Consider the following 27,974-nt stretch of genomic DNA (forward strand, 5'->3'; position numbering starts at 1 on the left):
GAGGTCAAGTAGAGAGTATTCTGATGTGGTTTGCCATTCCCTTCTTCTTGAGGTATTCTTGGACTGTGCAGGTTGCCCAAGGCCACAGAGCCTGGCTGTACTTTGCAGGAGGCAAAGTGAGGAATCAAATTCCCAACTTCTGGCTCCACAGACAGATACCTAAACCACTGAGCTATCCAGCCAGCTAATAATTGCAAATAGGGTCCTATTTCTACTGACATATGCAGCAAAATAAGCAGCCCCATCCTGATAATATTTGCTTAGATGAAAGACCCCTCATAGTGAAACAGAACTGAATAACAATTGACAAGACTGCAGAAACCTTATCCAAATTGCAGCTCTTCAGATATATTGGTCTATGACTCCCATAACTCATAGTTAGTGTGGACATCAGTCAGGTGTGATGGGAGTTACAAACCAAAACATGCGGAGAACCATCAGATCATGGAAAGCTGTGCTACAATAGTATGCTTATTTACTAAAAGAAATGGGATTTATATTGGGGGTGTGTGTCAAACGTTTGAACTTGCTAGTTTATCAACAACTGTCTTTAGGCTGCCCTAAAAGAAAGGTACAGCAAATGAAAACAGATAAGCATCAGAAAAAACAAAATGTTCAGTGAAAACCCTCCTTATCTTACCTTACAGGTGCATTGTCCTGTAGGATCAACACATGAACATTTTTCCGTTTCTGAATCACAAGTATTTGGTTCAGTCCCTGCTATCAGACATTCACAGGCAACACATTGTGGGAAACCACGATATCCCAGCCTACATTCAGTACATTTCTCTCCTACGAATTCTGGACGGCAGAAACAGCAGCCAGTGTCAGGGTTACACTGTAAACTGAGGGACCCAACTACACTGCAGTCACAGGGCTAAAGAGGCAAAAAAAAGGGGAAACTTATTTGTAAATGTTTTCAATAATTTTGTATATGGCTTTCAAATGTTAGCCAAAACACAAGAATGGGTGAAGCAAATTACTAACTGTCAACACATTTATAGAAATAGATTAGGCAGTGTTTGAGGTAGACAAAAAGGTCACAATAATTGGTTTCACCTCTTCAAAACTTTGTTGTATGATTCTTGTTTGGTTTGTTCTGAAGACTATGTTACCTTTGAACATCAGGAATAAATGAAAGGTTGGGGAAAAATTCAATGAATTTGCATTGCTTTATGTAAATCCCAATTTTTATACCTCCAGAAGATGCCAAAAGAATTAAATATATTTTGTAATAGAAATACACATACTTGTGGAGCTTTTGATGGTTTTCAGAAGAATAAAATGTGAACAAAATCACATGTATGCTTAGAAATGTGTAACAACACATTTTGTATTCTACATTGGACAATAATTTACAGTATATTTCCTATTAAATATACATTAAAGATATCTCTCAAATCAGTAAGAATAAGTAGTTTTGAAATAAGGTGTTGGAAGCCTGCAGAGGTCATACATTTAGTATAATTTTAAAATGTCATCACTTTGAATGTAGCTGAGGTTGTAGTTAAAATTTGTTTTATGAATGGAAATTAAGAAAACTATAAATTCATAATTAATTTTGGGACTAACCCATACTCAAAAGAAGATACATTCTTGCTGGCATAATCACAGAGATCCTGCGCACTGTGTGTATATTCTCTGTGCTACTTCAATTTAGCCATTAGTATGGAAGAAGAAAAATTGTATCAAGAATTGTGTGTTATCTTAAAAACTAAGACAAAAAGGTACAATGTTGGACAGGGAGGTTTTGGCTAAAACTGAAACGGGGAAACGGTTTCAGGGAAAGGAGATGGAAAAACAAAACCTTTTATTATGCACATCAACATCACATTACACAGATTACTGGCAACAACTCAGATTGAATTTGAGGGTGGGGCTGGGGAACAGGTCCATAGAATGGTTAAGATATGGCAACCGAAATCTGAATTGTATATAGCTGGGACCACTATCAGTTAAGAATTGCCTGGCAGGCTGCTGCACTGTCTAAGAATTAAAGCCTGTTTGGAGCAGGAAGTCTGCACGGTGAGGAGTGCCAAAGGATAATGTCTCCTGGGCATGTTGTTCACCATATGCAGAGTAAATTACCATCAAATGTAATGTTTGTTTTGCAAGGAAGCAGCTCCTTGCAATATACCCCTGCCAGTGAGTTATGACTGGCTCTGAAATCGGCTCCACTAAAAGCTCAAGTGGAAAGGGAGCAATTGCACCTTGCCTTGGAAAAATGAGTTGCAATGCCTTAAAAGGGGAGACTTGGCTGACATATCATTATTAATTTAGAGAGTGCTGTAGCAGCTGCCATACTAATGCACTCGTATAATAGACAAGGCAAGGATGGATAGGAGAGATCCCAGAGCTGAAACAGGGGTCTTCACCCCCATTAAGCTGGCTTGCAAAAGCCTGGTGATCTGTGTGCAGAAGAAAGGCAGAGGTTTTTGGAGAGGAGCTTTACAACTCAAAGAAGAAAATAAATTATTCTGCATTAATTAACTTATTTTAGAGAGCCATGAAAAACAGCCCTTGAAAAGAGAGCAGGGTGGCATTTGATTGCTCACATTCAGGTAACATATGCTGAAGAAAATCACAACAATGTTAAATTAAACCCCTTTAAGTTGCTATTAATTATCATTTGTACAGCACTTTTAATGTGATGTGATTGCAGTCTTTATCATGTTCATTTTTAGTACATCCCAAAAAGAAAATCATTCTGATTCTTAGTGCTATAAAAGGCACATGGAAATGAGAGAACATAACTTGTGACTAAGGTGAACCTATGGAAAGGTAGGAGGTGAATCACATTCAAACCAGAAAGCTCTTAGTATGAGCACATTTAAATTTAGTTCAAAAAACATAATTTTAAGAGTCGTCACAAGAGGTAATGATGAGCAATAGTTTAAAGGGGAAAATTACAACTATCAGATACAGGAAGGAAGGACAAATGACTCTCTCATACTTATTTTTAACTGTACCAACTATCCTCCATGGATTCAGGATAACAGGCATGGAGATTATTATATCTTCACATCAACTTGGCAAGCTTTAATGAACCACCACATTCCATATCATGCACAATTGATCTCCCAATTTTTATTTTTTATATTTTTTTATTTTTGTAGCAGAAATTAAGCAACATTTCCTGACTGTCCAGTTTAGCTTCCAGAATCTTGTTTAGAGCTCACAAAACCTGAAAAGCCAAACTGACCTTTCTCATATTTCTGGTTTCCATTTTTAACTTAGAATTAAAACATTCCAAATGCATCTGAATATATCCCGTAAACGAGAGACAGCAATTGTCACTGAAATGTATGAACTGTAGAGAATGAGACACTCAGAAAGATATTAAAATAACGCATAGAATGAAGAAAACTTTGTCAAACACAACCCAGTAATTGAGTTCCCCTTAATTTCACTTTGCTTTTGAAAAAGGGATATACTATAACCAAATTGAGACTGATTGGGTTCTTAGAATTTTGCTGTTTAACATGTAAAATAAGTACATGCATGTGCAAAATATAAGACTTTTCTGTGACCAGAGTAGCAGATACAGCTCAAAATACAACTCATTGTGTTTTGGTTCCAGTGGGTGCAATTGATGAAACAGACAGGGAAGGAAAGCTTATACTGAAAACACAGTTTTACTCACCTTGCACCCACTGATAATATCATGACCCCAGTGATTTGCTGCACACTTTTCGCATCTTGGTCCTACTGTGTTTGGAGGACAGATGCAACGGCCAGTATGTGGATCACAATTATTACCAAGATGGGAACACTCACAAGCTTCATAGGGAAGAGAGAGAGAGAGAGAGAGAATTTAAAAAGTATGAAATACACTTCTGAATATATATTTAGAGACAGTAAATTCATGATGAGAAATCTATTATGGGTTGAGGAACAATAATTGAACCACATGCCATGGATTCAGCTGGAGATAATCCAAGAGTTAGATTTTGTCTAGAAAACTAAGAATAAACTACATGCATGCTTAGCGCTTGAAGGGGCCATCCCAGTTCTTACTGAATCCTGACTTAGTACACCCAGCAAAAAGTAGTAATGCTCAGCTGAAAACACCCAGACAGCTCCATCTGTGCACCTACCTCTTTTCTAATAATATATGAAATATTGAGAAACTGCTCTATTCTAGACATATAGGATCTGGTCACACTGACTGCAGTCTCACAGTCACTTATTTGGTAAATGAGTAACTCTCAGTGTCATTGTTAGATATACATAGATTAGATATACATAGGATTTCATTGTCAATTGATGCAGTGAAGCGTGAAGTGATGGACTTTTTCCACCTTAAGATTGGAGTCATTCCTGTCTTCAGCTTTCTGAAAGAGACAAATATCAGTTTGGCCTCAGGGTGGCAGGGAAGAGGGAAATTTAAATTGGAAAAATTGCACAGAAGGAAGAATTTAAAAGTAGCTAAAACCACCCCAGAGATCTGCAGTTCAAATCCACTCTTTTCCCATAGTTCTTATGGGAAATATCAATGAAGATGAACAAGAGGGTGCTATTGTGTCCTGCCTGTATGTAGGCTTCCCATGGGTATCTGGTTGGCCATTTAGAACACTGGTTCTTAACCTTGGGTTACTCAGGAGTTTTGGACTGCAACTCCCAGAAGCCTTCACCACCAGCTGTCCTGACTGGGGTTTCTGGGAGCTGCAGTTCAAAAGCATCGGAGTAACAAAGGTTAAAAACCACTGATTTAGAAGCAGGATCAAGGACCATATACACCTTTCATCTGATCCAGTTTAGCTTGTCTTATAATCTTGAGTATACTTGCACCATTTGGCTTTTCACAGAGTTCAGCATTTTAAATTCTAATTTGTCTCTAATTAAAATGATTAAGTAACATGTTATGATGAAACTAGTTTTCCCTCCAAAGAATTCTAAAAAATGAAATGCTAGAATTTATTAGATGCAGAAACAGACTCTTGTGGCATCTCTTGTTCTTTGCTCTTTTAAAATGTCAATAATCTGCCCTTCTCTTGTTCTAATATGTATTTCCAAAATGATACCAAGTTGTACTTCTTTCAACTAGATTTCATTTCAAATATTCAGTGGCACCAGTCTTATAGTTCTTTACTATGAAGACACATGATGTAAGGGGGGATATTCTGTATATCTAAAATCCAGCCAAAATTGTAGTTCATTGCTGCACGGCATGGATTAGGACCGTACAGACAGAATTATAACATCCAGGTCCATCCGTTAACTCTTTGGTGGGGAAGACTGAGTTTACAGCCACTTATTCTTGTCCCAATGAAATGAAAAGTATTGGCAAGGTTGACAGTAGTCCATCAGTCTGGCAGAGGGACTGAAGATAATCCTGCTGTACATCAGTAAGCACCCAAAAATATATCAAGGCCAATATGCTTTTCATTCACAACTTTCTAGAGGGTGTTCATATTCTTCGCACGTGCTACTCCCTCTAGTACAACAGAGTTACCCTGCCCCAACTCATGTTTTATTTATGGAAAGCAAATAAATACCGAAACAAAACCAATTGACCTTTTAGGTATTTTTTCCCCCTTTCACCTCTATAACAGAGTCGGTCTGAGCAGATGGATTTAAAGCAGCACAATTTGCCAATCTGTATCTTACATTAAATGTCTGGCCAAATACAGGAACTCCAGTATGTACTAAAAGGATAAGAAAGTAAATTCCAGCCAAACATTACAAAGGACTTTCTGATAATAAATGCTGTTCCACAATGGAATATATTACTTGAAAGGTAGTGGAGTCTCTGCTGCTGAAAGGTTTTAAACAGATGTTAGATAGTCCTCTGTTGGGGATGCTTTACCTTTGAAATTCCTAGACATGAAGAGGGCTGGACTAGATGACCTTTGGAGGAACTTCCAACTCTATAGTCCTGTGATTATATTATTCTAACCACATTAACGGATGGAGCTACATGTGAACAGGGTCTCTATCAATATCCTACAACATTCTTCATATGTCTCAACTGTTAACTTTTAAAGAGGCTTCTTCAACATGAAAAAGTGTGGGAAGTCACAGCTCACAGAGATCTCTGTAAACCCGTGAGAGCATTGCCACGTTTTAGATCACAGGTGCTATTTTCTACCATTTTTTATCCATTGTATTTGCCATGGTGATGCTTCACTCCTTCCCTTTTGTATGTGTGCTTCAGTGAAATTTAAGGTAAAAATGTCAGCCACTGTGTATCATTCATTTCCATCAGTGAAAAGATGGTATTTTATACTGAGGTAGATGTGCCAAACCTAGTTATTCTTGAAGAAAGTTTTCAGAAGAGAAAGCAGTTTTCTGAACCTGCCAATACTGCAAAAATGATGGATCACAGCACAAACTTTCTCCATGGTTCCCCCCCCCCCATCTTTATTTGTGCTAAGAGCTTTAAAACTACAGTTACCATTTGTTTATCACTTCAGGCTTTCTCTTCCATGAATTCCAAGTACTGACATGTTAAAACCTAAAAGTGTAAACCTTTGCACAACAATAAACATGCCTCTTTTCTTGTACAGGGAGACAACTTCAAAGAATCACGGTTCTGAATCAAATCCACACAAACCATGTTCCTCTGTCCACAAAGGCCACATCACAATGCATTCCTAAGTACACATGTCTGTACTGAAATAGGTCCCACTTGCTGAAATCCTATTGCTTAGTTTAGTAAGTAATGTTAGAGTAGGTTCACTGAGACAATGAGGATTTGTAAGTTCCACTGATTCAAATCGGCCTCCTCTAGTTGTGACCATTTGATTCAATGGAAAATATGGTGAAGTTGACTTACAAAATCTGCACTTATTTAATGGCCTAGTGTGAGTATGCAACAGGATTTCAGCCTCTGAGTTCAGTGGGGACTACAGTACTTGTAAGTACATGGATATAGGATTGCAGCCCTAACAGTCTTGAAGCTGCTGCCACACTTAGGCAGAGGGGGAACGGATATGTATCAGGACATAAATTGACATTAGAGGTGACTTGTGATGAGAACCCAGAATTTCTTAACTGCTGGGTGCACAGAACAGGAACTTTCTGATCCCACTTAAATTAGCTTGCTTGGTTTTGTAATTGGTCTTAAGGATTTTAATAAAAAAATATAAATGTATCCATCGATGTGGGGCAACTGAAGAACAACACAGCCTTAGTAATAGATTAAGAAACAGAAGAACCGGTGATTGGGAAAGTTGTGGATTCTATTGTTTTTCAATTTTTAAATTATGACTCCTCAGTCCCCTAGCAATGAAAACATAACTTTTCTAGGCTTTGAATCCTACACGATTATTTCTGTGTAGACATGCATATGACTACCTTTTCTTTGCCTCTAATTCTGAAAAACTCACCATATGAGCAGGGGAGTAGCTGGACCAAGTAGCTCTGTGCTTCATTGTGCATTGCCACATCACTTCCCCTAAGCAGGCATCCAAAGGTACAGAGCAAAGAGCTGCAGCAGGGAGACCCTTACATGTACTGCTTTACTCACATGACCATGGCATGAACACATTCAGCAGTACACTCAAAGGCTACAGCATGGGAGATGTTCCATCTATACCAGTGGATGACTGCCATATAGGTAAATAATATTTTATAAGGATATGTCTTTCTGATTATGTTTTTAATGAAAAGTAGGTCACACGAATTACTGCAGAAGGAGGGAAAGAGTCAGGCTTAGAAAGCAACAGTTTGTATCAAACACATACTATTAAGAATATAAACTGACCAGTGTAATTGCATCTTTTGAATGTTTCAAATGGAGGATAAAATAAAGGCTCCCTAACTAGCCTGGCGTGCTCTGGTCCATGGGGTCACGAAGAGTCGGACACGACTAAATGAACGAACTAGCCTTTGTTATTCTTTTCAATTCTCAGCAATTCTACCTGACTCCAAGGCTTGAATCATAATGTGCCTGTAGAACTTGTTCCATTGATTACTGTTAGACTGAGAATTGTCTTTTTTAATCATAAAGGTCCTACCCATCTCAAAAGCCCCATGAGGACAAATGCATCTTGTAAAGAGAGGATTCTGGTAGTCAAAGGATGCAGTGGCTGAAATCCTGTTGCACAGATCTGTTTGTACAACAGGGATGATGTCATCATCAACAACAAACCACTGCTGGTTAAAGGCAAAAAGCTACAGATTAAAGCTGATTTTACGATATAAGCAACACATAGCACAATGCAATGAAGTCACATGCAAACCTGAAAGCCTTTAATCAGCTACGTATAATTTGTTACTAATTATGACTTTGCCACTATTTTACATAGGGAGCTGGGTAACAGGGTTTCACCCTATGTTACATCCAGTTTTGTTCTCCCACCCCCAATGCTTCTGAAGTTAAAGAGAAAACATGGAAATAAATTAGCATAGGGTCCAGCAACTCACAGGATGAACTCATAGTTTGGGATTTTAGGAGGTTTCCTCTACATTGTAAATCCTTTTCCAATTTTCTACATTAATTACAGGATCTGTGACAATGAATCCTTAGGCTACAGCTCCATGCTTTCCTTAGAAGGGAAGGGAACATCTAGTATTGTGTCATTTGAGCATCACCAGTTCCTAAATAGGACGGTGAAGAATTTAGGCTGGATGTGATGTATATGCTCTATTGTTTTAATCTATAGTTTAGAAACATCTACTAATTTTTCCCAGAGATTAATATTAATATTAATACACATATTTTATCAATTTCCAATATCCATGTCTATTAAGTTTCCTTTATATGGTAAGTTATATAGAATAACAATGACTTATTTTTTGGCTGGTAGGGTTATCTACATGATAAATATGATAACTATTAACATATAGCCACATTTTATTTATTTTAGTTGTTAAACTCGAAAGAAAAATAATCTTCATTTCTGGCAGTTATGGGACCCTCTCAGAAGAAAGCAAGTCATAAAAAACACAGAGCCTGCACACATGCATAATAAACAAAGAAAAAACCCACATAGCTATTATAACGTAACAGTCAGTTATAAAACATACGGGTGCATCCTCCTTCTTCAAAGCCGTAAAATCCATGAGCACAGCGGTCACACTTCTTCCCTCCGACACCTGGTTGGCAGTGGCATTGTCCAGTCTCATCACAGTCAAAAGATTTGGATCCAAATGAATTACAGTTGCATGGTACACAGCCTCTGGATGATTGTACACCAAATGTTCCAGACTGTCACAAAAGGCAGAAATAATTACTGAGCAAAAATAAGAACTACAAGGAAACACAAACATGCCTGAGTGACACACAGATTTTAAAGGTAGATATGAATGCAAATCTGAAATACAAAGAAATCCAAATTTTCAAGCAACAAACAATTTCTCAAGCAACTCAAATTGAAATCTGAGTCATTTATCTTTCATTATATTTATTTTCAATTATACTTTATTTTATTCCTCTGATGAGCTCATACATGTCCCTGCCCCCCATATGCTCAAAAAGATCCCTGTGAGGTAGTTTGTGATGCAAATGATGAGGCCAGGTTCATCTACAGAGAACTGCCTGGCCAAGTGAGGATTTGAACCTGCATCTCCCATGTCTCAATATACCACTCTAACCATTATACCACATTGTCTCTCATCATGATTTAATTTCATACATTCTAAATTTTAAGTATATGGGCCACCTTGCAAAAGTATCTCCAGCATTTCTTAAACACCTAGGTGAAGTACAAAGGGGCAGTGTTGAAGCTGAAACTTCATCAGCCCCTTGTATTATCTTAAGGATTTGGAACTACAGTGGGGTCTTGACTTGAGAACTTAATCCGTATTGGAAGGCGGTTCTCAAGTCAAAAAGTTCTCAGGTCAAATCTGCATTTCCCATTGGAATGCATTGAGAACCATTTGATCCGTATCTGCTCTTTTCCGTCCATAGAAATTAATGGGAAGCTGCTATTCCGCCTTCAACCACTAGAGGGGGATATTTTGTTTCTTTTTTTTCTTAGGTCAAGAAAGGTTCAGGGAAGGCAGGGAAAATACAGTCCAGGCAGTACAGTACCAGGCAGTCTGAAGACTGTCTCCCAATCCACTCTCTAAATGCTGGGAGGAGTGAGGAAGCAGACAGGCACCCTTTTCACTGGCCAACAGTTAACTGAAAGTTCACATTTTGCACTTTCCCTGCCTCCCATGTGGTTTTTTTTCAGTTCTTAACTCAAATCTAAGTACTTAAGTCAAGTCAATATTTTCCTATGAGAGTGGTTCTTAAGTCAAAATGTTCTTAACTCAAGTCGTTCTTAAGTCAAGACCCCACTGTAAAATAGCAGCTGTCGCTTGACTCGTGGCGCAGTGGTTAAAACGCTGTACTGCAGCTAAAACTGTGCTCACGACCTGGGGTTCAAATCCCAGGTAGCCGGCTCAAGGTTGACTCAGCCTTCCATCCTTCCGAGGTCGGTAAAATGAGTACCCAGCTTGCTGGGGGGGCAATGTGTAGCCTTTATAATTAAAATTGTAAACCGCCCGGAGAGTGCTTGTAGCGCTATGGGGCGGTATATAAATCCAATAAATAAATAAATAAATAAATAAGCCATTATTTTATCTTACAGTTGGCTTTATAAACTATGGTCTGTCTTCAGTGGCCTGTAGAGGATGTGGCAGATAGTTGTGTCAAATTTGAGAGAGGGAAATTCTGTGATAGCCTTTGTTATCCTGCCAGTTCTACCTCTCTTCCCAGGCAAAAGATGAATATCAACTCAGCAATAAAAGCAGCCACTAATTACTGCTGCTTGAATGGCTTAAATGATTAATTTGAGGAATAGTGCATATTGAAGAGCTAAGAGTCAAACTAGACTTTGTTTGGAATGTTCATTACCTATGATTAATCTGTTTTCATTCCACAATGGGATTTCCTCACAGATACAGTACTTGACTCAGAAATCACACTTGCAGATTAAGCATGTTTTTGCCTTCCAATGACCAGTCACAATACAAAGCCCAATAAATGCAAGATGCATAGATGAGAAAAACTATGTGCTAGCCCATGCATTTGAGAAAGACTGCACTCATACACTCACACAATCATGCTAAAATAAAATGGTTAGTCTTATAAGTGCCATATGGCCTGTTAGTTTTATGATTGACGGACATCTTTTACCACCAGAGGGATCCCCTATTCTTAAAAAACAAAACAAACCCACAACCCATGGTAAATGTATCATGTATGGTTTGGTGCTAGGATTTACTAAGATAATGCAGCATAAACCTCTACTTATGACAATAGCAGTGCAAAAAGAAATTTGATCCAAGAATTGCCATGAATAACAAAAGGCATAAAACACATGGAGGGCTTTGCTCACTTTAGTGCTGAACTCCAAAAAGGGTACCTGTCGTATCTGGTCATATGGCTCAAATACTGAAGCTTTCAATTTAATCCCCGGGACAGTTTACTGCCAACAGTTATCCCAGTCATCTGTTACAACAGGTTTTATAAGCAGGCTGACTTGAGATGGGTGGGGAGAGCTGTGGACCGGATTCATTAGACCTGGCTCTATCCCTTGCTAGTCTCCTGTTCAATGCATGAACTTCAGCCCTATGATCTAATTCACTTCAGCATGGCACTAACTTCTAATTCCTAAAGGTAATATGATGTTGTTTAAATTCCAGGTCCAGAAGTTGAAGTTTTTTCATGATGGAAAAATTACACACATTAAAGATGCCATATACCTTTTCACTTTTATGTATTGTGATACTTATTTAATGATGGTGAATAATAAAATACCCATGCTGCATATTAATAGTAGAACCCTCTATTCAACAAACTGTACAATTCATGAGTCCGTCATAAAGAATCTTGGAAATTTAAAAATCTTGAAGCACTATCACTAAGCTGCTTTGGCATCAACAGTTTGTAAAATGGCCATTAACCTTCCATTCAAAACACAAGGATGTAGGAAGATCTTTGAGCATACTTAAGCTCTTAAGTATGCTCCCTGGAAAAAACTCCCTGGAAACTCCCTGGACCCCCTTTTCCACTCCCTGGAAAAGACCCTGTTGTTGGAAAGTGTGAAGGCAAGAGGAGAAGGGGACGATAGAGGACGAAATGGTTGGACAGTGTCATTGAAGCTACCAACATGAATTTGACCCAACTCCGGGAGGCAGTGGAAGACAGGAGGGCCTGGCGTGCTCTGGTCCATGAAGTCATGAAGACTCGGACATGACTAAATGACTAAACAACAACAACAAGCTCTTAAAATGGCCTAAAGTAGCTGTGTGGCATATATGGCCTAACTGCATAAAAGCATGTCTCCATAATGTTGCATCTTTTTTTGAAGATGAACATTGTCATAATATCTCAAATCTATTCTGGCTTTGCACCAGTGCCACACATAAAGTTAGAAAAACTTCATGTAGAGAGACAGAAAATTGTGTCAGCTGTAGTTGGTTTTTTAAACCAGCAGCTTACTGATTTCCTCAGATTTCAGGACCAAAATCTACATGGACTGGGTGAATCCTAGAGATGTCACAAGAAGTGGACTTGTTCTTATGTATGTATGTATGTATGTATGTATGTATGTATGTATGTATGTATGTATGTATGTATGTATGTATGTATGTATGTATGTATGTATGTATGTATGTATGTATGTATGTATGTATGTATGTATGTATGTATGTATGTATGTATGTATGTATGCATGCATGCATGCATGCATGCATGCATGCATGCATGCATGCATGTTTTATACACTGCCCCATTAATGCAAGGGCACTACTCTGGGTGGTTTATAGTCAGCTAAAAAAATTCATATAAGTAAAACACAAAGTAACAGTTAATCAACTGTTGTGTGACATGGGAAGATAATGTCTCTGTGTATACCTGAGAGAGTGAGACAGATAATGTCTCTTTCCTCTACCACTTCCATAAAAAATGCTGTGTGAAGCCAGGAGCAGCAATGAACGAATTAGAAAAGATCACCAAGTCTAAGGATGTGTCGCTAGAGATGAAGGCCAAGATCATACACATTCTTGTATTCCTGATCATTATGTATGGGCATGAAAGCTGGACAGTAATAAGAGCTGACAGGAAAAAATGATTTGTTTGAAATATGATGCTGGAGGGGAGCTTTGCTGATACCCTGGACTACCAGAAAGATAAACAAGTGGGTCCTAGTCTCTGGAAGCCAAAATGTTGAAACTGAGGTTGTCCTACTTTGGGCCTTCATGAGAAGGCAAGACTCTCTGGAAAAGATAATGATGATGGGAAAGATGATGACCAAATACAAGATGGACTGACTCCCTAAAGGAAGCCACAGGCTGTCAGTTTACAAGAGCTGAGTTGAAGACAGGGCATTTCAGAGATCTCTCACTCATAGGATCACTATAACTTGGAGGTGATTTAATGGCATATAACAACAACAATATTGTCTGTAGCTGGCTATTATCCAAATTCTGTTATAATATATTTTCTTTTATGTGTTGATTTGTATGCATATAATAAATTAAATGAACTTAGTTTAAAATGTCTATTGCAATCAAATGTTGATAGGATTAGGACTATTCCATACGGAAGGGGCTTGTTGATATGTGCAGATTCTGACTCCCTGTTGTTTCTTATTTGGAAAGTATGTGTTTTGCAATTTTCTCAAATTAATTCCCTCAACAATTATACAGATTTTGATGAGCGGTGAGCCTCTTGTGGTCAATTCTTATCTCGTAGACAGATGAGACTGTAAACAGACAGATTTTAAGGAAAAGGTAAAAAATATTTCTGCGTATGAGCACTTAACCATGTAGTTAAAATTAAGCAAGCAGGTAGGGAAGAAATTAGCCTTATGCAGGAACTGCAAAGTTAAAATCATGAAGGAGACACAGTGCTGTGCCCACTTTGACCTCCCTCCCATAAGAGGTCAGTTTGGGAGAGTCTGAAGAGAGACTGTAGCTATGTTCAGCTCTACAGGGTAGAGTCCTCCATATGACTGAGTCTCCTGGGCAATACACTGAACACACTACGTATCTTCAACACACTCAGGTTAACACATCAGCATGAGGATATTTGTAGCTGAAGAGGTGGGGCCATCAGTGTAATCCCTCCACATTTTCAATTGTGTTGTACATTGTTAACCCACTCATCTTTCGTTTACAGAGACAACTCCCCGACATATCCCAGTGCACTTGAACAGAACTTGACTCACAGAAAAGTCCAGTAATTTCAAGGGGACATAATTCTTAGTGACCTGTGTATATTGTGAATTGTGCTAGGCAACACATTGGATGTTTACAACTTTTTATTGTCTTCTGCTACCATGTTAGTGGGGTACCACAAAAGATACACAAGTGCTTGAATGCAATACATGCTGTACATGGTCCTTTTGATTACCAAAGCAGGAGGTTTGAAAGCACCTCTTGGGCAGCCACTTGCACTGGGTAAGCCCCATCTCTGAGGATGTGCCCTGATTTGCTGAGAGGTTGGTGGGTTCCCCTTCCGTTTATACGCTTGCCTGCTCAGCTCACATCGTTTCCCTGCAAATTCTGACTTACAGAGACACCTTCCTGACATATCACACTGCAGTGACATGGATCCTAGACGGCTGCAGCCACACGGGATGCAAAACTGGTTTTCTGGGGCCCAAAAGTAATTGGGCTTTTGAAGAGAAAGAGCGGGAGAAAGAAGTCAAGAAAACAAAATGATATATTTTTTAAAAAGGCAGAAGAAAAATGCAGAAGAAAAAAGAAGCCTGTGAAAAATGACTATACATATATTCATTAAGTTTATTAGAACAAATATGAAATTAAAATTAAAAGACTCACAAGAACTCCAAGTTACAATTAAATAAATGCAATTGCTTTCTGTTCTATACTTCAAACATTTATTTGCATACATTTACAAAATAAAGCAAGCTTTGTTCTGAACTACTGCTGACAATGTTCCAATATTGGAACACTTGTGGCAAAGAATTAATCCAAAATATGGAAATACAAGGGATAAATTATGAGTGACATTTTCTGAATTCTGAGAAATCCAGTTTTTGCTGTTTAAAAATATTTCTGGTTCTTTTCACAGCTTCTTACAGCACTCTGAACAGTAGTGTTTTAAAATGCTTTAAAGGCGCTTTCACGGAAGAAATGGAAGAAAAGTCTTCTAGAAGCTGTCTTTGAAGCTCCCCGAAAAAGACCACACAACAGAATTAGGATTCTCATTTCACTGGATAACTTTACATACTTATTGGCTCCAGGACATGCTGTGATTTTTGGTCTACTCACTTCAAGGTGCTCATTTGAAGGAGCATTTACATTTTTATAATCAACATTGAAATTAAAATTCTGCTCTGATCAAGGTGTGAAACAGTTATATGTACCTTTGATTGGCCAGGGAAAAGGCCACTCCTCTAGCCTTTAAATACCGTAGAGCCTTTGTGTTCACAATCACCTTGACTGACAAACCTGGAGGCCCACGGGGGATGTTCACCATTAATTCTTTCTTATTTAATGATCTTAAAAGGCCATCCTTTCCATTCAGCAGTAGATTTCAGTGTGGTACTATCTATGTAAAAAGATACTCAGTACAATTTTTAAAATCTAAGTACCAATAGAATGTTTTTTAATCAACAGTGTTAAGAATCTAAATTTACATTTAGAATCCCTAGGCAAACCTGGCACCAAAAAAAGAGTACAAAGCTTGTGTCAGGTGTGTGCTTCCTGCAGCTTATTCTAACACTTGCCGAGTTTAAAGAGAATGTACACAGGAGGCATTCCTGAGGACTTGTGGCTCTTGACTGCAGGAGAAATGCTCAGACACAACTTGGACTTACGTATGTTTGTTTATCATACGTCATCAAATCAATTCTGACTTACAGCAGTCCTTTCCTAGAAGTGGTATATCATTCCCTTCTGCTGGGGCCATCCTGGGACTGTGCAGCTTGCCCAAGACCGTACAGACTCTTCTCCCTGGAGACACACTGGGGAATAGAACTCCCACTCTCTGGCTCTTCAGCCAGATACCTAACTCACTGAGATATCCAGGAAGATCAAAGAAAAGTGAATTGATTTCTGAAGTACCTATTCCAGGGTAGATAAGCATCTAATTATGGCTGTAACACATCCTCTCTCTTAGTGTTTTCAAATCTACATTAGTGAAAGACATGCAAATATCTTTCTTCTGTTTAGGAAAAACAGTGACCTATGGACTTTAGCTCTCTTAAAAAAGGAAAGCTTATCATGATTTCACCATCATCATCATCTTAGAAATGCTGAGCTGGAAGGGACCCTAGGGATCATCAGGTAAAACCCTTGTCAAGGAAGGCAGAGTGGGAAGTAGAACTCTTAGCCTAAACCACTGAGCTATCCAGCTTGCCCAATGGTGAATAAAAAGGTTCCCCTTGACATTTTAATCAGTCGTGTTCGACTCTAGGGGGCGGTGCTCATCCCCGTTTCCAAGCTGTAGAGCCAGCATTTGTCCGAAGACAGTTTCCGTTGTCACGTGGCCAGCACGACTAAGATTCGGAACACTGTTTACCTTCCCACAGAGGTGGTACCTATTTATCTACTCGCATTTACATGCTTTCGAACTGCTAGGTTGGCGAGGAGTTGGGACAAAGGAACAGGAGCTCACTCTGTCGCGTGGATTTGATCTTACAACTGCTGGTCTTCTGACCCTGCAGCACACAAAGGCTTCTGCAGTTTAGCCCGCAACGCCACCATGTCCCTCAATGGTAAACAGTAATGCTAAAAATATTTTATGGATTTCTTTCCCTTTCCTTTCCCTTTTCTTGAATTAGTTAAAAGCAGATACGGTCTGTCCACTGAAAACAGCAAAAAGGGTTGTTCCAGAAAAACAAAATTTAGAAATGCATACTGGATTTCGAGATGAAAAAAAACCACATTGACATCCTTTGTAGTAAAAACTTCCTATAAAGTTCATTTAAACTATCTGTTTTAATACAGAGGAAGTGGGATGAAGTATGAAATCTGGTACGAGTTTCTTACCTTACACTTATCACATCGACGTCCGATGACGTTGGGCTTGCAGTTGCACTGCCCAGTCTTAGAGTTGCAGATCTCTGAAAATGAGCCATTGACATTGCAACGGCAAGCTATAGGCAAACAAGAACAAATGTCATCCAGAGGTATGTTGATAGAACATGAAATGTACATGAAATAAAATGAGCATAATCCATATGTAGGTGCATATTAGGGAAAATCCAAATCTGGTGGCAACCTCTATGCAAAAGATGATGCTGATTAAGTCTATACCTTCATCTCATATACAATGTGAAATGAGCTTACATCTCTTTTTGGGAATGAAGTATCAAAAATTAGCATCTGGGGCAGCCTGCAGTTGAAGTGCAAATCAGTTGCTGGTACATGATCGATTGATCGATCGATCTATCGATCTATCTATCTATCTGTCTGTCTGTCTGTCTGTCTGTCTGTCTGTCTGTCTGTCTGTCTGTCTGTCTATCTGTCTATCTGTGTATATATCTGATTCAAAATGTCAGTGGCATTTAAGTCCCATTAAAATCAACAAATCTAATCAGTATTCAACATTAAAATCAATAAACCCAATCAGTATCCATCCAGCATATATTTCCCAAATATTTGTTTAAAAGTACCTCAATACTCCAAGCTAGGAAACTGTTCTGCAATACAATTCCTGTCACCCTAACAAGAATTTTCAAATAGCAGGGATAATGGGAGTTGTCGCCTAAAGCTTTTACAGAAATCTGGAAGTTTGGTTGGGAAGATTGTTCTAGAACATTAAAATAATCTACCACTGACTGAAAGTTTTCCCAAACTGATGTGTTTCCTTTTTTCCTAAACCCTCCAGTCATCTGTCAGCATGACAGAAAAATTAAAATATAAATAAAATGGCAGTATTCTAGCAGAACTGGAAGGAGCAATCTTTCCTCCGCATTGCATTCATAGCATGCACCTCTTAATGGATTTGGATGGCTAAGAAAATCTTCTGAATCAGTTTTCCAAGTGGGCTTTCAAGTACAAAGGCTAAAAAGGGGTGGATGGGAGGAGTGAAGTTCTATTATGATGGTCAGTGTAACACTGGATTTTACCCACAGAAATTGGGTAATAAGCCCTGGAATGGCATAGTTGCAGTGACTTCCTTGGTGGAAGTCTGAGACCTTTGATTCAGTCTTCAAGCTGTTTCTGGAGTTACAAAGTACAACCATCTAATGTATCCCAGGCTACTGAGTTGTGAGCTTTTTCTTACAAAACCAAGCCAGACTTAGTGCTATTCTTTTTTTTTAACCATTTAGGAATGGTCTGAAATTATATAGATAGAAATTAGGGCTGTAATTCCTCTAATCTGCCTTGTCACCTTCAATTGTATTATGTACCAATAATGTTTCCATAACTGAAAGTCAGTTCTGAACTATAATTCTAGAGCTAGTCTGAAATAAAATTCAAATATATCTGGGATGCTGGTTTGATGCCATTATTTTAAGAAACAAGAACATCTAGCAGTGTAGCATGCCTGGCAAAACCCAGTTATCATCTGAATTGCCTAATATAAATGAAGCTGCCACCGTTGGTAAGAAAAAAAAGAGGAGGAAAAGAAAAGAAAAGGGAAATGACATCTCCAATTTTAATTTAAGAGCAAGGCTCTGATTTTTAAATTATTCTGAACATTTTCAGTCATGGTTTGGAGTAGAAATTCCATGCAACAAAATAAAGACACAGTCCCTTTTATTTCACAGCTTCAGGGCAAGCTTCATGGAAGGCTGCTAAAAAAATATGTGAAAAAAGGAAACCTAGTTGTAATGGGGGAAAATAAATATAAAGCAACTGCAAACACAGGGGCATGAATATATTGAAAAAATTCTACTGTCAACTCAGCTAATGACAAAAAGCAAAGAATCTAAGTATACATTAAAAATCTATCTATCTTTAATGTCTTTTTAAATTATATCTTTTCACTCCAGAAACAGCTCCCTATACAGCTGTCTCTGCTGGGGAAACATTCAAAGCTTCAGCCCTGTCATTGCCTCAAGGAGAGAAACACTGAGATAGGAGCTACAATTTGGCATATAGTTTGATTTTTTTATTTTTTTGAAATCTGCTGCTTCTTAAATGACATCTTTAAAGAAAAAGTCACGAGGCACTATGCCAGTGAATTATTAATCAACACTGATGCAGATTCTGATTTTGGGTTCTGGTCATAAATTACAAAACTGGCAAAAAAAATCTTAAGGAAGGCTATCTGATACAACTATACCATATGAATCACACAGGAGAGAATAACTACAGTGCTACTGTTTTGGGCAGCCTCTCTCTTTCCCTTCACTAGCGTGGATACCTATTTATTGTCAGACGAAACTGAACGGAAGTACATATCATGTGTGGCAAAGATCAGTGGGCTATCAGAGAAAATGGCAACCTACATACAGTACAGCTTACTCAACTTACTGTTGGTCTTCATGTTTTTAGCATATGCTCTTCAATAGCAGGGTTGTTTTTTTTTGGGTGGGGGTTGTTTAGCTTTTTTTGCACCACTTAATATCTGGCTGTATTAATTTTGCTAAAGGCTGTGTTCTTTTACCCTTCCTTGTCCTTCTCATTTGAGCATGTCTTTAGACTGCCCAGAATAGTTTATGATATGATATATAATATAATATAATATAATATAATATAATATAATATAATATAATATAATATAATATAATATAATATAATGCAATGTAATGCAATGTAATGTAATGTACTATAAAAAAGAACGAAAGAAAGCTTTCTTGTCCCTGCTGCAAATTATTAATCATATTGGCATCATCTTAGACAGAATGGTACCATTGAGATCCTACATTGTATATCCTGTATTGAATATTATTGTAATTTTGTACACTTCTTAAGCCTGCTGGATAGATCTGACCCCTTGAATTTTCATTTAACCTTTAGTTTTACCAGTCCTCCCCCTTTTTCATTAATTGTCTCCTCTGAACTCAGATGTGCTTGTATTGGATTTCTTTGTAACTTTCTCACTTTACATATAAACTGAATTTAAAACACTGTAAAACCTAGTTCACAACATTTACTTCTTGCACCAGGCCCTTGGCACCCTTTGATTAAGGTGGTTCAGAGCCACCTTCCCTGTGCTCTTCACCACTGACAACCATTGACTTCAGATAAGCATCCTCGACCAATTCCTTTAATAGCGGCTACCCAGATGTCCCAAATTCTACCAGCTCATACTCCTCTGACTTTCTCAGGGTTTTGAACCAAGATATAACAACAAAAAAGTCTATGCACCTACCAGCCCTCACATAACTCACCTTATTTGTCCACTGCAAGGAAGCAGAAAAAACAAAAAGAAGAGGGAACACATCAAGGTAAAACAAAGAAAGAAAACACAACCAGAAAATACTGGAAAGAGGGTGTATTCCCACTCCCCCCACAAAATAAAAAACACCCAAAACATTGAAACCATTGATAGTTTGACCTGAACAGCTATTCATTTACAATAATCTTGTAAAATATTATCTGGGATACTGTGTCTGTGCACATGAACACACATACATACACATCTGTGTGTTTGTTTCTGTGTCCACATGTCCATATAGTAGATTTTTTAAATATAAATATTATGTTCCATGCCTTTCTGGGGCAGCCTCTCATGTTTAGCAGAAAGCAAAATGCATAAACAAAACTACCCATTCTAACCTTAAGGAATCTAATCTGGGCCACCAAAATAAAAGCACATAAATTAAGGATACAGGCTGTAGTGAATATGGATGATAAATAGTTTTCCAGGCTTTCAAAAATATATAAATGTAATAAAATGCAGATTAATTCTCAATTCATCTGAATAAGAACGCAGTACAATAATACTTTACAGTGCGTGAGTACTGTATAATGTGTGACCACATCCACGAGGTCTCTCAGAGCACATATAATAATGAATCTGGCTAGCGAAAAAGGCTATCCAAACTACCAAGCTTGGGATAATGAGACATTTGCTGTATGTAATGCCATGCAAATCAATCCATGTCCCATTTGACAGACATTCATGAAATGTACCCATAGAGAATGAATGCATTCTGACAGGAGAAGGAAGAGTTTAGGACTTACGTTGACAGTTCCTCACATCAAGAGCATCTCCGAAATACCCGTCAGCACACTTCTCACAGTACTGGCCTGTTGTACCTGGCTTACATATCAAACAAGCTCCAGACAAGCTGTCACAGCTGCCAGGAATGGAGAAGTCAAGGTTGTCATTACACTGGCAAGGCTGGCATGATCCCCCTGGTATTAAAGGTTGTCCAAAATAGCCTTCTGCACACCTAGAGTGATAGACAGAACATCTTAAAGAACTGCCTTGGCCTGTTAGCAGTACACAAAATGTTTACAATTCTGTTATCTTATGAATCACTAACGATAGCTTGATTTTCTCTCCATTATTTCTCAAGTTCTCTTCGTCTCCTCCACTTAAAACAAAACAAAACAAAACAAAGCCAAACACTCTAAGAGCACTGTTGATTCATTACTAGGGGAAATCCTGCCAGCTTCACTGGTTATTGGATTCTGGCAAGTGTGAATGGGGATGGTGGGGGTGGAGGGAACAGCAGGGAGAGACCTTGTCAGAGGAACTGATGAGACAAAAGCATAATATGAAATCTGTCCATTCACACTAAAGAAAATAGGGTTCCTGTTGAGAGCTCTTTGTATAAATATCTAAAATGATGTGCCACTGTGCTAACTAACCAGCAAGGCTGCAGTCCTCCTCCTCAGAGGAAAGCACCTGTTAAAGATGGGAAACAAACAGTTCTTCCAAAACGGAGAAAGAAATACAGTATAAGCATAAGGAGAAAGAAAATATCTATGTATTACGAAGGAAAGTGTTGAATTATACATGCACACTCAATTGAAGGAAAGAAACTCTAACTTTACCTCATTCAGAGTGAAATCCCATGCTTATCTACCCTGAAGTAAGCCTCAAATGAGTTCAAAATGACTTACTTGCAGGTATGTGTGCATAAGATTGCACCTAAACAATAATTTGGATGCCACGTATCTGGGAACAGTTGCTAAATTGGCAGAAAGACATGTGTTCATTAGCAGGTGGTTCAACTATCTCTAAGTCCCCTGAGCTATATGGGGCATATTCCTGAGCAGACATATTTAGGGTGTTTTTTTTTACTCCAGTAAAATCTTTCATCTTCACTGCAGGCGAATAAGAATACTCATGAAAAAGACAGTTCCCTATCACACATCTTGGGTAAATGTCTTAAAGCTAGGGTAAATGTTTAAAATGTTTAAAAGGAGTACACATCTCTTGCACATACACATGAGCGTCTTTCAGTGGTTGCACTGTAATCTAAATCAAAGCATCAGAAGTGCATCATATATAATCAGAATACAGATTTTAGGTATTTTTTTAAAAACTTGTAGATGTAATTCCTCTTAACGTTCTGGCTACTGTTGTTTACTTATGGCACATTTTCATGCTAAGTATGCAAAGAGATACCAAACTCCACTCCCAAAGGACAGATGTTTCAAGGAAAGCATATGTAGTCACACCATTGACAAGATACACAACAAACAAGGGGTTCTGAAAAATCCTTTCATTGTCACTAACTCAGTTTCTAGATTATCACATTCAAGAAATCCCTTGCATCCATAAATCTACAAAAACATCCAGTTCTATACTTGTTTACTAAGAATTAAATCCAGTCCAGCTCAATAGGATTTACTGCTCATAAACTACAGTAAACAAATGAAGAAATGCATATAAATTAAACAAATAAAACTAATTGGAAAATTAGAAAATGATAAAATAATAAAGAAATAGGTATATGTGTGGAGAGACTGCAGCCTGACAGCTTTTTAGCCTTCATCCATCTTCTTGAGGCATGTGTTGCTTGAGGCACACTGAGACTGATACATCAAAACAGCTAAAGGCATTTCCAGAGAAATATATCGGGTGTGCAGGTTCTCTCTCTCTCTGTCTCTCTCTCTCTGTCTCTCTCTCTCTCTGTGTCTTTGATTCCAAGGAATGGTCAACACCAGGAGAATATAAAATAGAAGAAGCCTGTATTATCTATGCATCTGAGCATATGCAAATAAGGTGTAAAGACGGAGATAGATTTGAAGACAATTGAAAGTGATATTCCAGAATAGTTGTGGTCCTTGGGATATAAATTCACTTCTTTTATCCTGTAGTTGCCTCTGACCAAACAGGTTTTTGTACTGTTTCAAAAACATGCAACATATGTTTGATCAAAGGCAACTGTTAAGACAAAAGAAACATGGATAATACCATGTCAACAATGCCACAACCACACTCATCTTTCAGTTGATTCTGTCTGACTCTTTGGTTAGCTTCTTCCAGCCCTTTGTTGGAATATAATTTATATTAAGATTGGTGCTGGAAAAAAGGTTAAGGGATTGGATAAATTAAAGCATTTGGAGCTATTCAAATGGAAGGAAGCAACAGATTTATAAGATATTAGAAGATATGTATTCATTTTTTCTAAACCTATCCTAATATAAGAACTTGGGATCAGTTGAAATGATTGACAATAGACTCATGGCAGAGAAAAGGAAGCACTTCTTCAAATAGCTTGGAGCTTGGCTTTATTAACGAAAATTCATAGAATCCTCTCTCCAGCCCAGCCAATGCCTAGAGGAGATGGGGAGCTGTAATAATAATATGCTGTCAAGTCAATTCTGACTTATGGAATTTCCTTCCAGGGTTTTGTAGGAATACCATACTCAGAAGTGGTTTACCATCCCTGTCTTCCAGGGCCACTGTGGGACTGTATAGCTTTTCTAAGGCTACACAGGCTGGCTCTTCTCCCAGGAGGCATAGTGAGGAATTCAACTCCCAAGATCTAAGTCTGGAACTAGACACCTAACTCATTGATCTATCCAGCCCCCCCCCCAACTATTAGTATAGAGCAGTGGTTCCCAACCTTGGGGAATCTAGGTGTTCTTGGACTGCAGCCCCCAGAACCCCCCCCAGCACAGCTGGTGGTAAAGGCTTCTGGGAATTGTAGTCTAAGAATGCCTGGGTTACCCAAGGTTGGGAACCTCTGGTATAGAAGGTTGTAAATCCCGATTAGATAAATTTATGCCAATAAATCTAGCAATGAATAGTAGCCTTGGTGATTAAATTGAATGTTCAGCTTTAACCAAAAACCACCAGCTAGGGCTGGGACATAAGGGCAGCAAAGGACTATCAAGTCTTGTGATGTCCTGGGACTTCCTAAAGTATCTGGCAGGTCAATGTGTTGGGCCACTAAACTAGACAGAGTCATGGTCCAACCAAGCAGACCTCTTCTTTTGTTCTTAAATTATACAGAACCCATATAGAATGAGGGCTCTCATGTGGCCTGTACAATACAGTATTTGACTTCTGGAAGCAATACTGATACAACACCGATAGCTCCTTCAATTACTACTCATTTTCCCCCCGTCACTTATCTGGTTTCATTTTGTTCTTTTGTCTTTCATTTAGGCTTTTGTCGTGTATCCAATAATGCCAGCAGAAATGTACAAAGAAGAAATTCATCCCCCAAGGACTTGTGAGCACTGAACTGCTAATCATAAAAGACCCTCCTACTAATGACAATCCACTTTGATCATTTTCTTTCTGGCATTCTCATCTCTTCAGACACTGCTAATTAAAGTTAACAAAGCTTTCCCTTTTCCAAGTAGTTAGGAGTTATATTTTCTTTCTATGGTTACATCTTGCAGCGATTTCTGAACACCTGTTGAAAGCATGGAGGTGAGTGGGATTGGCCCATTTCTGTGTGTCCTCCATTTTGCTCCTCAACTCATCTCAGAATTTCCTTGTAAATTATCACTGTAATTTGCTTTTGCAACATCTCTGTATTTCTCCTTGATGACTGTTTCCACCTTGTGATCCAATGTATTACACTCATGGGAGCATACACACAGCATAAGAAAGCCAAATGGAAGATTGGTACATATCTGATATGAATAAGTAAATTGGTATCTGATATGTCTTTTAAAAAAAAAAAAAACAACCCTACCAAAATGGTTCTGGATGGCAACAGAATAGGGGTTGAGGGACATAAATAATATTACTGTTTTGAAAAGCTTTTAAAGAAAAGACACCCTGCATATTTTTCTTGTCCCTCCTAGCTGTAGCAAGAAATATATATCTCTTTGGCAGGTATATCTACACTGTGACAGCTATAAAGGCATTTTCTCCTTAGGGTACCTTCATTCAAATGGTGTCCCTTAGGTTACAGATGCACAGCACAGAATTACAAAGCATCAGATCAAGCTATTCAAAGCAGATTACTTGTGGAAATTGTTATTACTCAGTGTGAATGAGGGAAAAGCATTAGAAGTAGGACTATGTATGCCGATTTCTGGAATAACAACACTTATGCAACAATGGAGAAATGTGTCAGATGCACAAACCGCAGTATGCCTTTTTCATTTACATATTTTTATGAAACTGAAGCTTATAACACATAATGGTATTGTTGCATCACTTCAGCTGGATGCAAGAAGAAATCAGTTGATTAATACTTTTGTAATAGTACAGCATCCAGAAGGAATCTAGGCCATCTTCCAGTTTACAGCAACCACTCATTTATGCTCTCCCTCTTCTACTTGCTCTCTCCCTCTCTTAGAAAATTCAGAATGCCTTTGCTTTCTCGTAGCTGTGATAAAATTAACAAGCTTCTTCTGCCCTTTTGAAATAATTTCTACACTTGGTCCTTACACTTGAGTCTTTCTGAATTCAAATGTTACTTTCTTTGCCAAGCATGAGTTGGCCCCAGTTTATCTTGGGCCCTGAGATGTGCTTGCTCAGACAGAAGATGATGAGACCAGGAATGAAAAGAGAGAAAAGAACTGAATTCTGTCAAAGGCAGAGGGATAGAGAGCCTCAAATATAAGGATTAGGGCAAGAAATTGAACCAGCTGAGAAATTTTACAGGAAGAGGATGGGTTGACCTGAGGCTGGTGCTACCTGGTCAAATACTACAGGATTTGCTCCACTTATAAAATGGGTGAATTAAAGTTTTTTGTTTTTTTTTACTGACCACATGACACAAAGGTTGATTCAAATCAGTCCAGCCCTTTTTGTTGGCTTTTTCTCTCAGCTAGTGAAGTTGGCTTCTACTTTTTCAAATCAGAATGATTCAAATTGGCTTTTTTTTTTAAAAAAGTGTTTAGGTATGATATTGAGTGGCATGTTTGTAGGTGGTGTTTTGGTGATGTAGGCAGTTGGGGTATGATGTTCAGGACTGGAAAGGAAAGAAGGGGGCTGTGGGCTGGAACGGGATTAGCATCACATCCAATATGAACAGTGAACTCCTAAATCAATCTGCAGCCCCTGTGTGAGCACTGACTGTGATTTCAAATGCAATACAGTCTGCAAATCCAATCACAACAGCTTTTCAGTGTAGCTGCAGGACTACAGGAAAGAGATGCACAGAATGGTGGGCATAGCTTCTCTCCCCCCCCCCCACCCCACAGCACTGGATTCAAGAATAAAAGCTGAGGAAGAAGAATTTGGTAATCGCCAATCCAACAGAAACAGGCATAAAACTGAGCCAACACTCAGACTGTGTATAAATCAATGGAAGAATGATTCTAATAAGAATTAAAAGGGCCTATGAAGTGTTTTAATTTACTAACATTATATTAAAATAAAATTAGATTTATTGGCAATGTTCACAGTGAGAAATCAAGGATGACTACAAGAAAAATCCCAATATGAAACGCTTAGTGATAATTTTAGAACTGTTAGTTTAAAGGCTACATATAATTCAGAACTGTTTCTACAGGCTAAATTAAGGAGAAATCCCATGCACATTCCTGAGGCTCTTACTTGTTCACATTTAATTGCATATAATGAAGCTCTTCTAAATGCTGATGTGTTTGTTACAGTCAATGGCCTTGAGCATTTTAATGTAGCTTGCAACAATTAAAAGAAACACTTATTCAAATTCTTTTCTTGTTGCTAATCTACGGATTTATACTTCATTCAAGAAATACTACAGGTTGATAATGGAAACTCTTTTTGACCCCCTGCACTGATGAAATGTCATGAAATTATTAAGCAGCTGATTTGTTCTTGCATTCACTACAACTACAGCTTTCATATTTGAGAGGATGGCTTGCCAGCTAGACAGGAAGAAAATAGACAGAAATAGCACTCAGCAGTAGCAGCCCCTGAGTTAAGTGATGAATGCCTGAACCCTCTTTGTGACAGGTGTCTTTATCCAAATATAACACTAGTGGACGTATAAGGAAATTGCAAACTTCACACACACACATTCAAGTATTTCTAGTTTGCATATATCTCAAGGCAATGTAAGACCAGTGACACACTTAAATTTTTAAAAGAATTTAACAAATTAAAACATAAAAAGTAAACCCCCGCACACAGACATCTCCGTAAGTTACTTTTAAGAACAACTAGAAAACCATGCCTAATCATAGTAGGTCACTTTGAGACCCATAGCATTGTCTTCTGTTCATTTACAGATGCTTTCAGCATGTCTCCTTGTTCATTCCTCTGGAAAATATGGCAACTTCCCATGTGCTGCATACTTTCCTGAGCGAATGCCTACTGAATGGGGTTTTAAAAATTGATTGTTGTATCCTACTGCATTGAATGTATTCATTGATCCTTTCGGTATTATACACTCATTGTTACTTACTTAAATACTGTCTTTTAGTTGCTGTAAGCCACCTTGGGTCCTTCTCAAGGAGAAAGATGGGTTAAAAATATTTTAGATAAAAATTTAAATAAATAAAATATTTCCCCAAGATATTGAAGATTTCTGAGTGAATGAATGCCTAGCACATTAATTGTATAGCCACAGTTCTCTTTTCTTCGAATGCACTTGTTTCCATATTTTCAGATATTTTTGTTTTTGTTTTTCTTATATTTCTATCACATATTTTCATTAAAAAGATCAAGAAATGCCATTAGAAACAATTTTAAAAACCAGCTAAAACATTTTTTTAAATTAAAAGAAATTAAGATAATAAAACCATTAAAAGCGTCATGATAATTAAAATAACCGAAGTAATCAGAACAAGCATTAATCAAAAAAGTTGAA

The 27,974-nt window shown here is 38.1% G+C and overlaps 1 protein-coding gene across 1 annotated transcript in view; it reads right to left on the bottom strand.

Moving 5' to 3' along the window:
* Window positions 1-27,974, bottom strand: part of LAMA2 (laminin subunit alpha 2) — a 535,204-nt gene that overhangs the window by 168,943 nt on the left and 338,287 nt on the right. Inside the window, exons 20-24 of the mRNA XM_072996866.2 lie at window positions 20,992-21,203; window positions 16,900-17,006; window positions 8,974-9,154; window positions 3,644-3,780; window positions 641-877 (exon numbers count right to left, since the gene is read on the bottom strand). Of these exons, the coding sequence (XP_072852967.2) occupies window positions 641-877; window positions 3,644-3,780; window positions 8,974-9,154; window positions 16,900-17,006; window positions 20,992-21,203 (874 nt within the window). The remainder of the gene's footprint in view (window positions 1-640; window positions 878-3,643; window positions 3,781-8,973; window positions 9,155-16,899; window positions 17,007-20,991; window positions 21,204-27,974) is intronic.

The sequence above is a fragment of the Pogona vitticeps genome, chromosome 1, assembly GCF_051106095.1.
Source record: "Pogona vitticeps strain Pit_001003342236 chromosome 1, PviZW2.1, whole genome shotgun sequence".
NCBI lineage: Eukaryota > Metazoa > Chordata > Lepidosauria > Squamata > Agamidae > Pogona > Pogona vitticeps.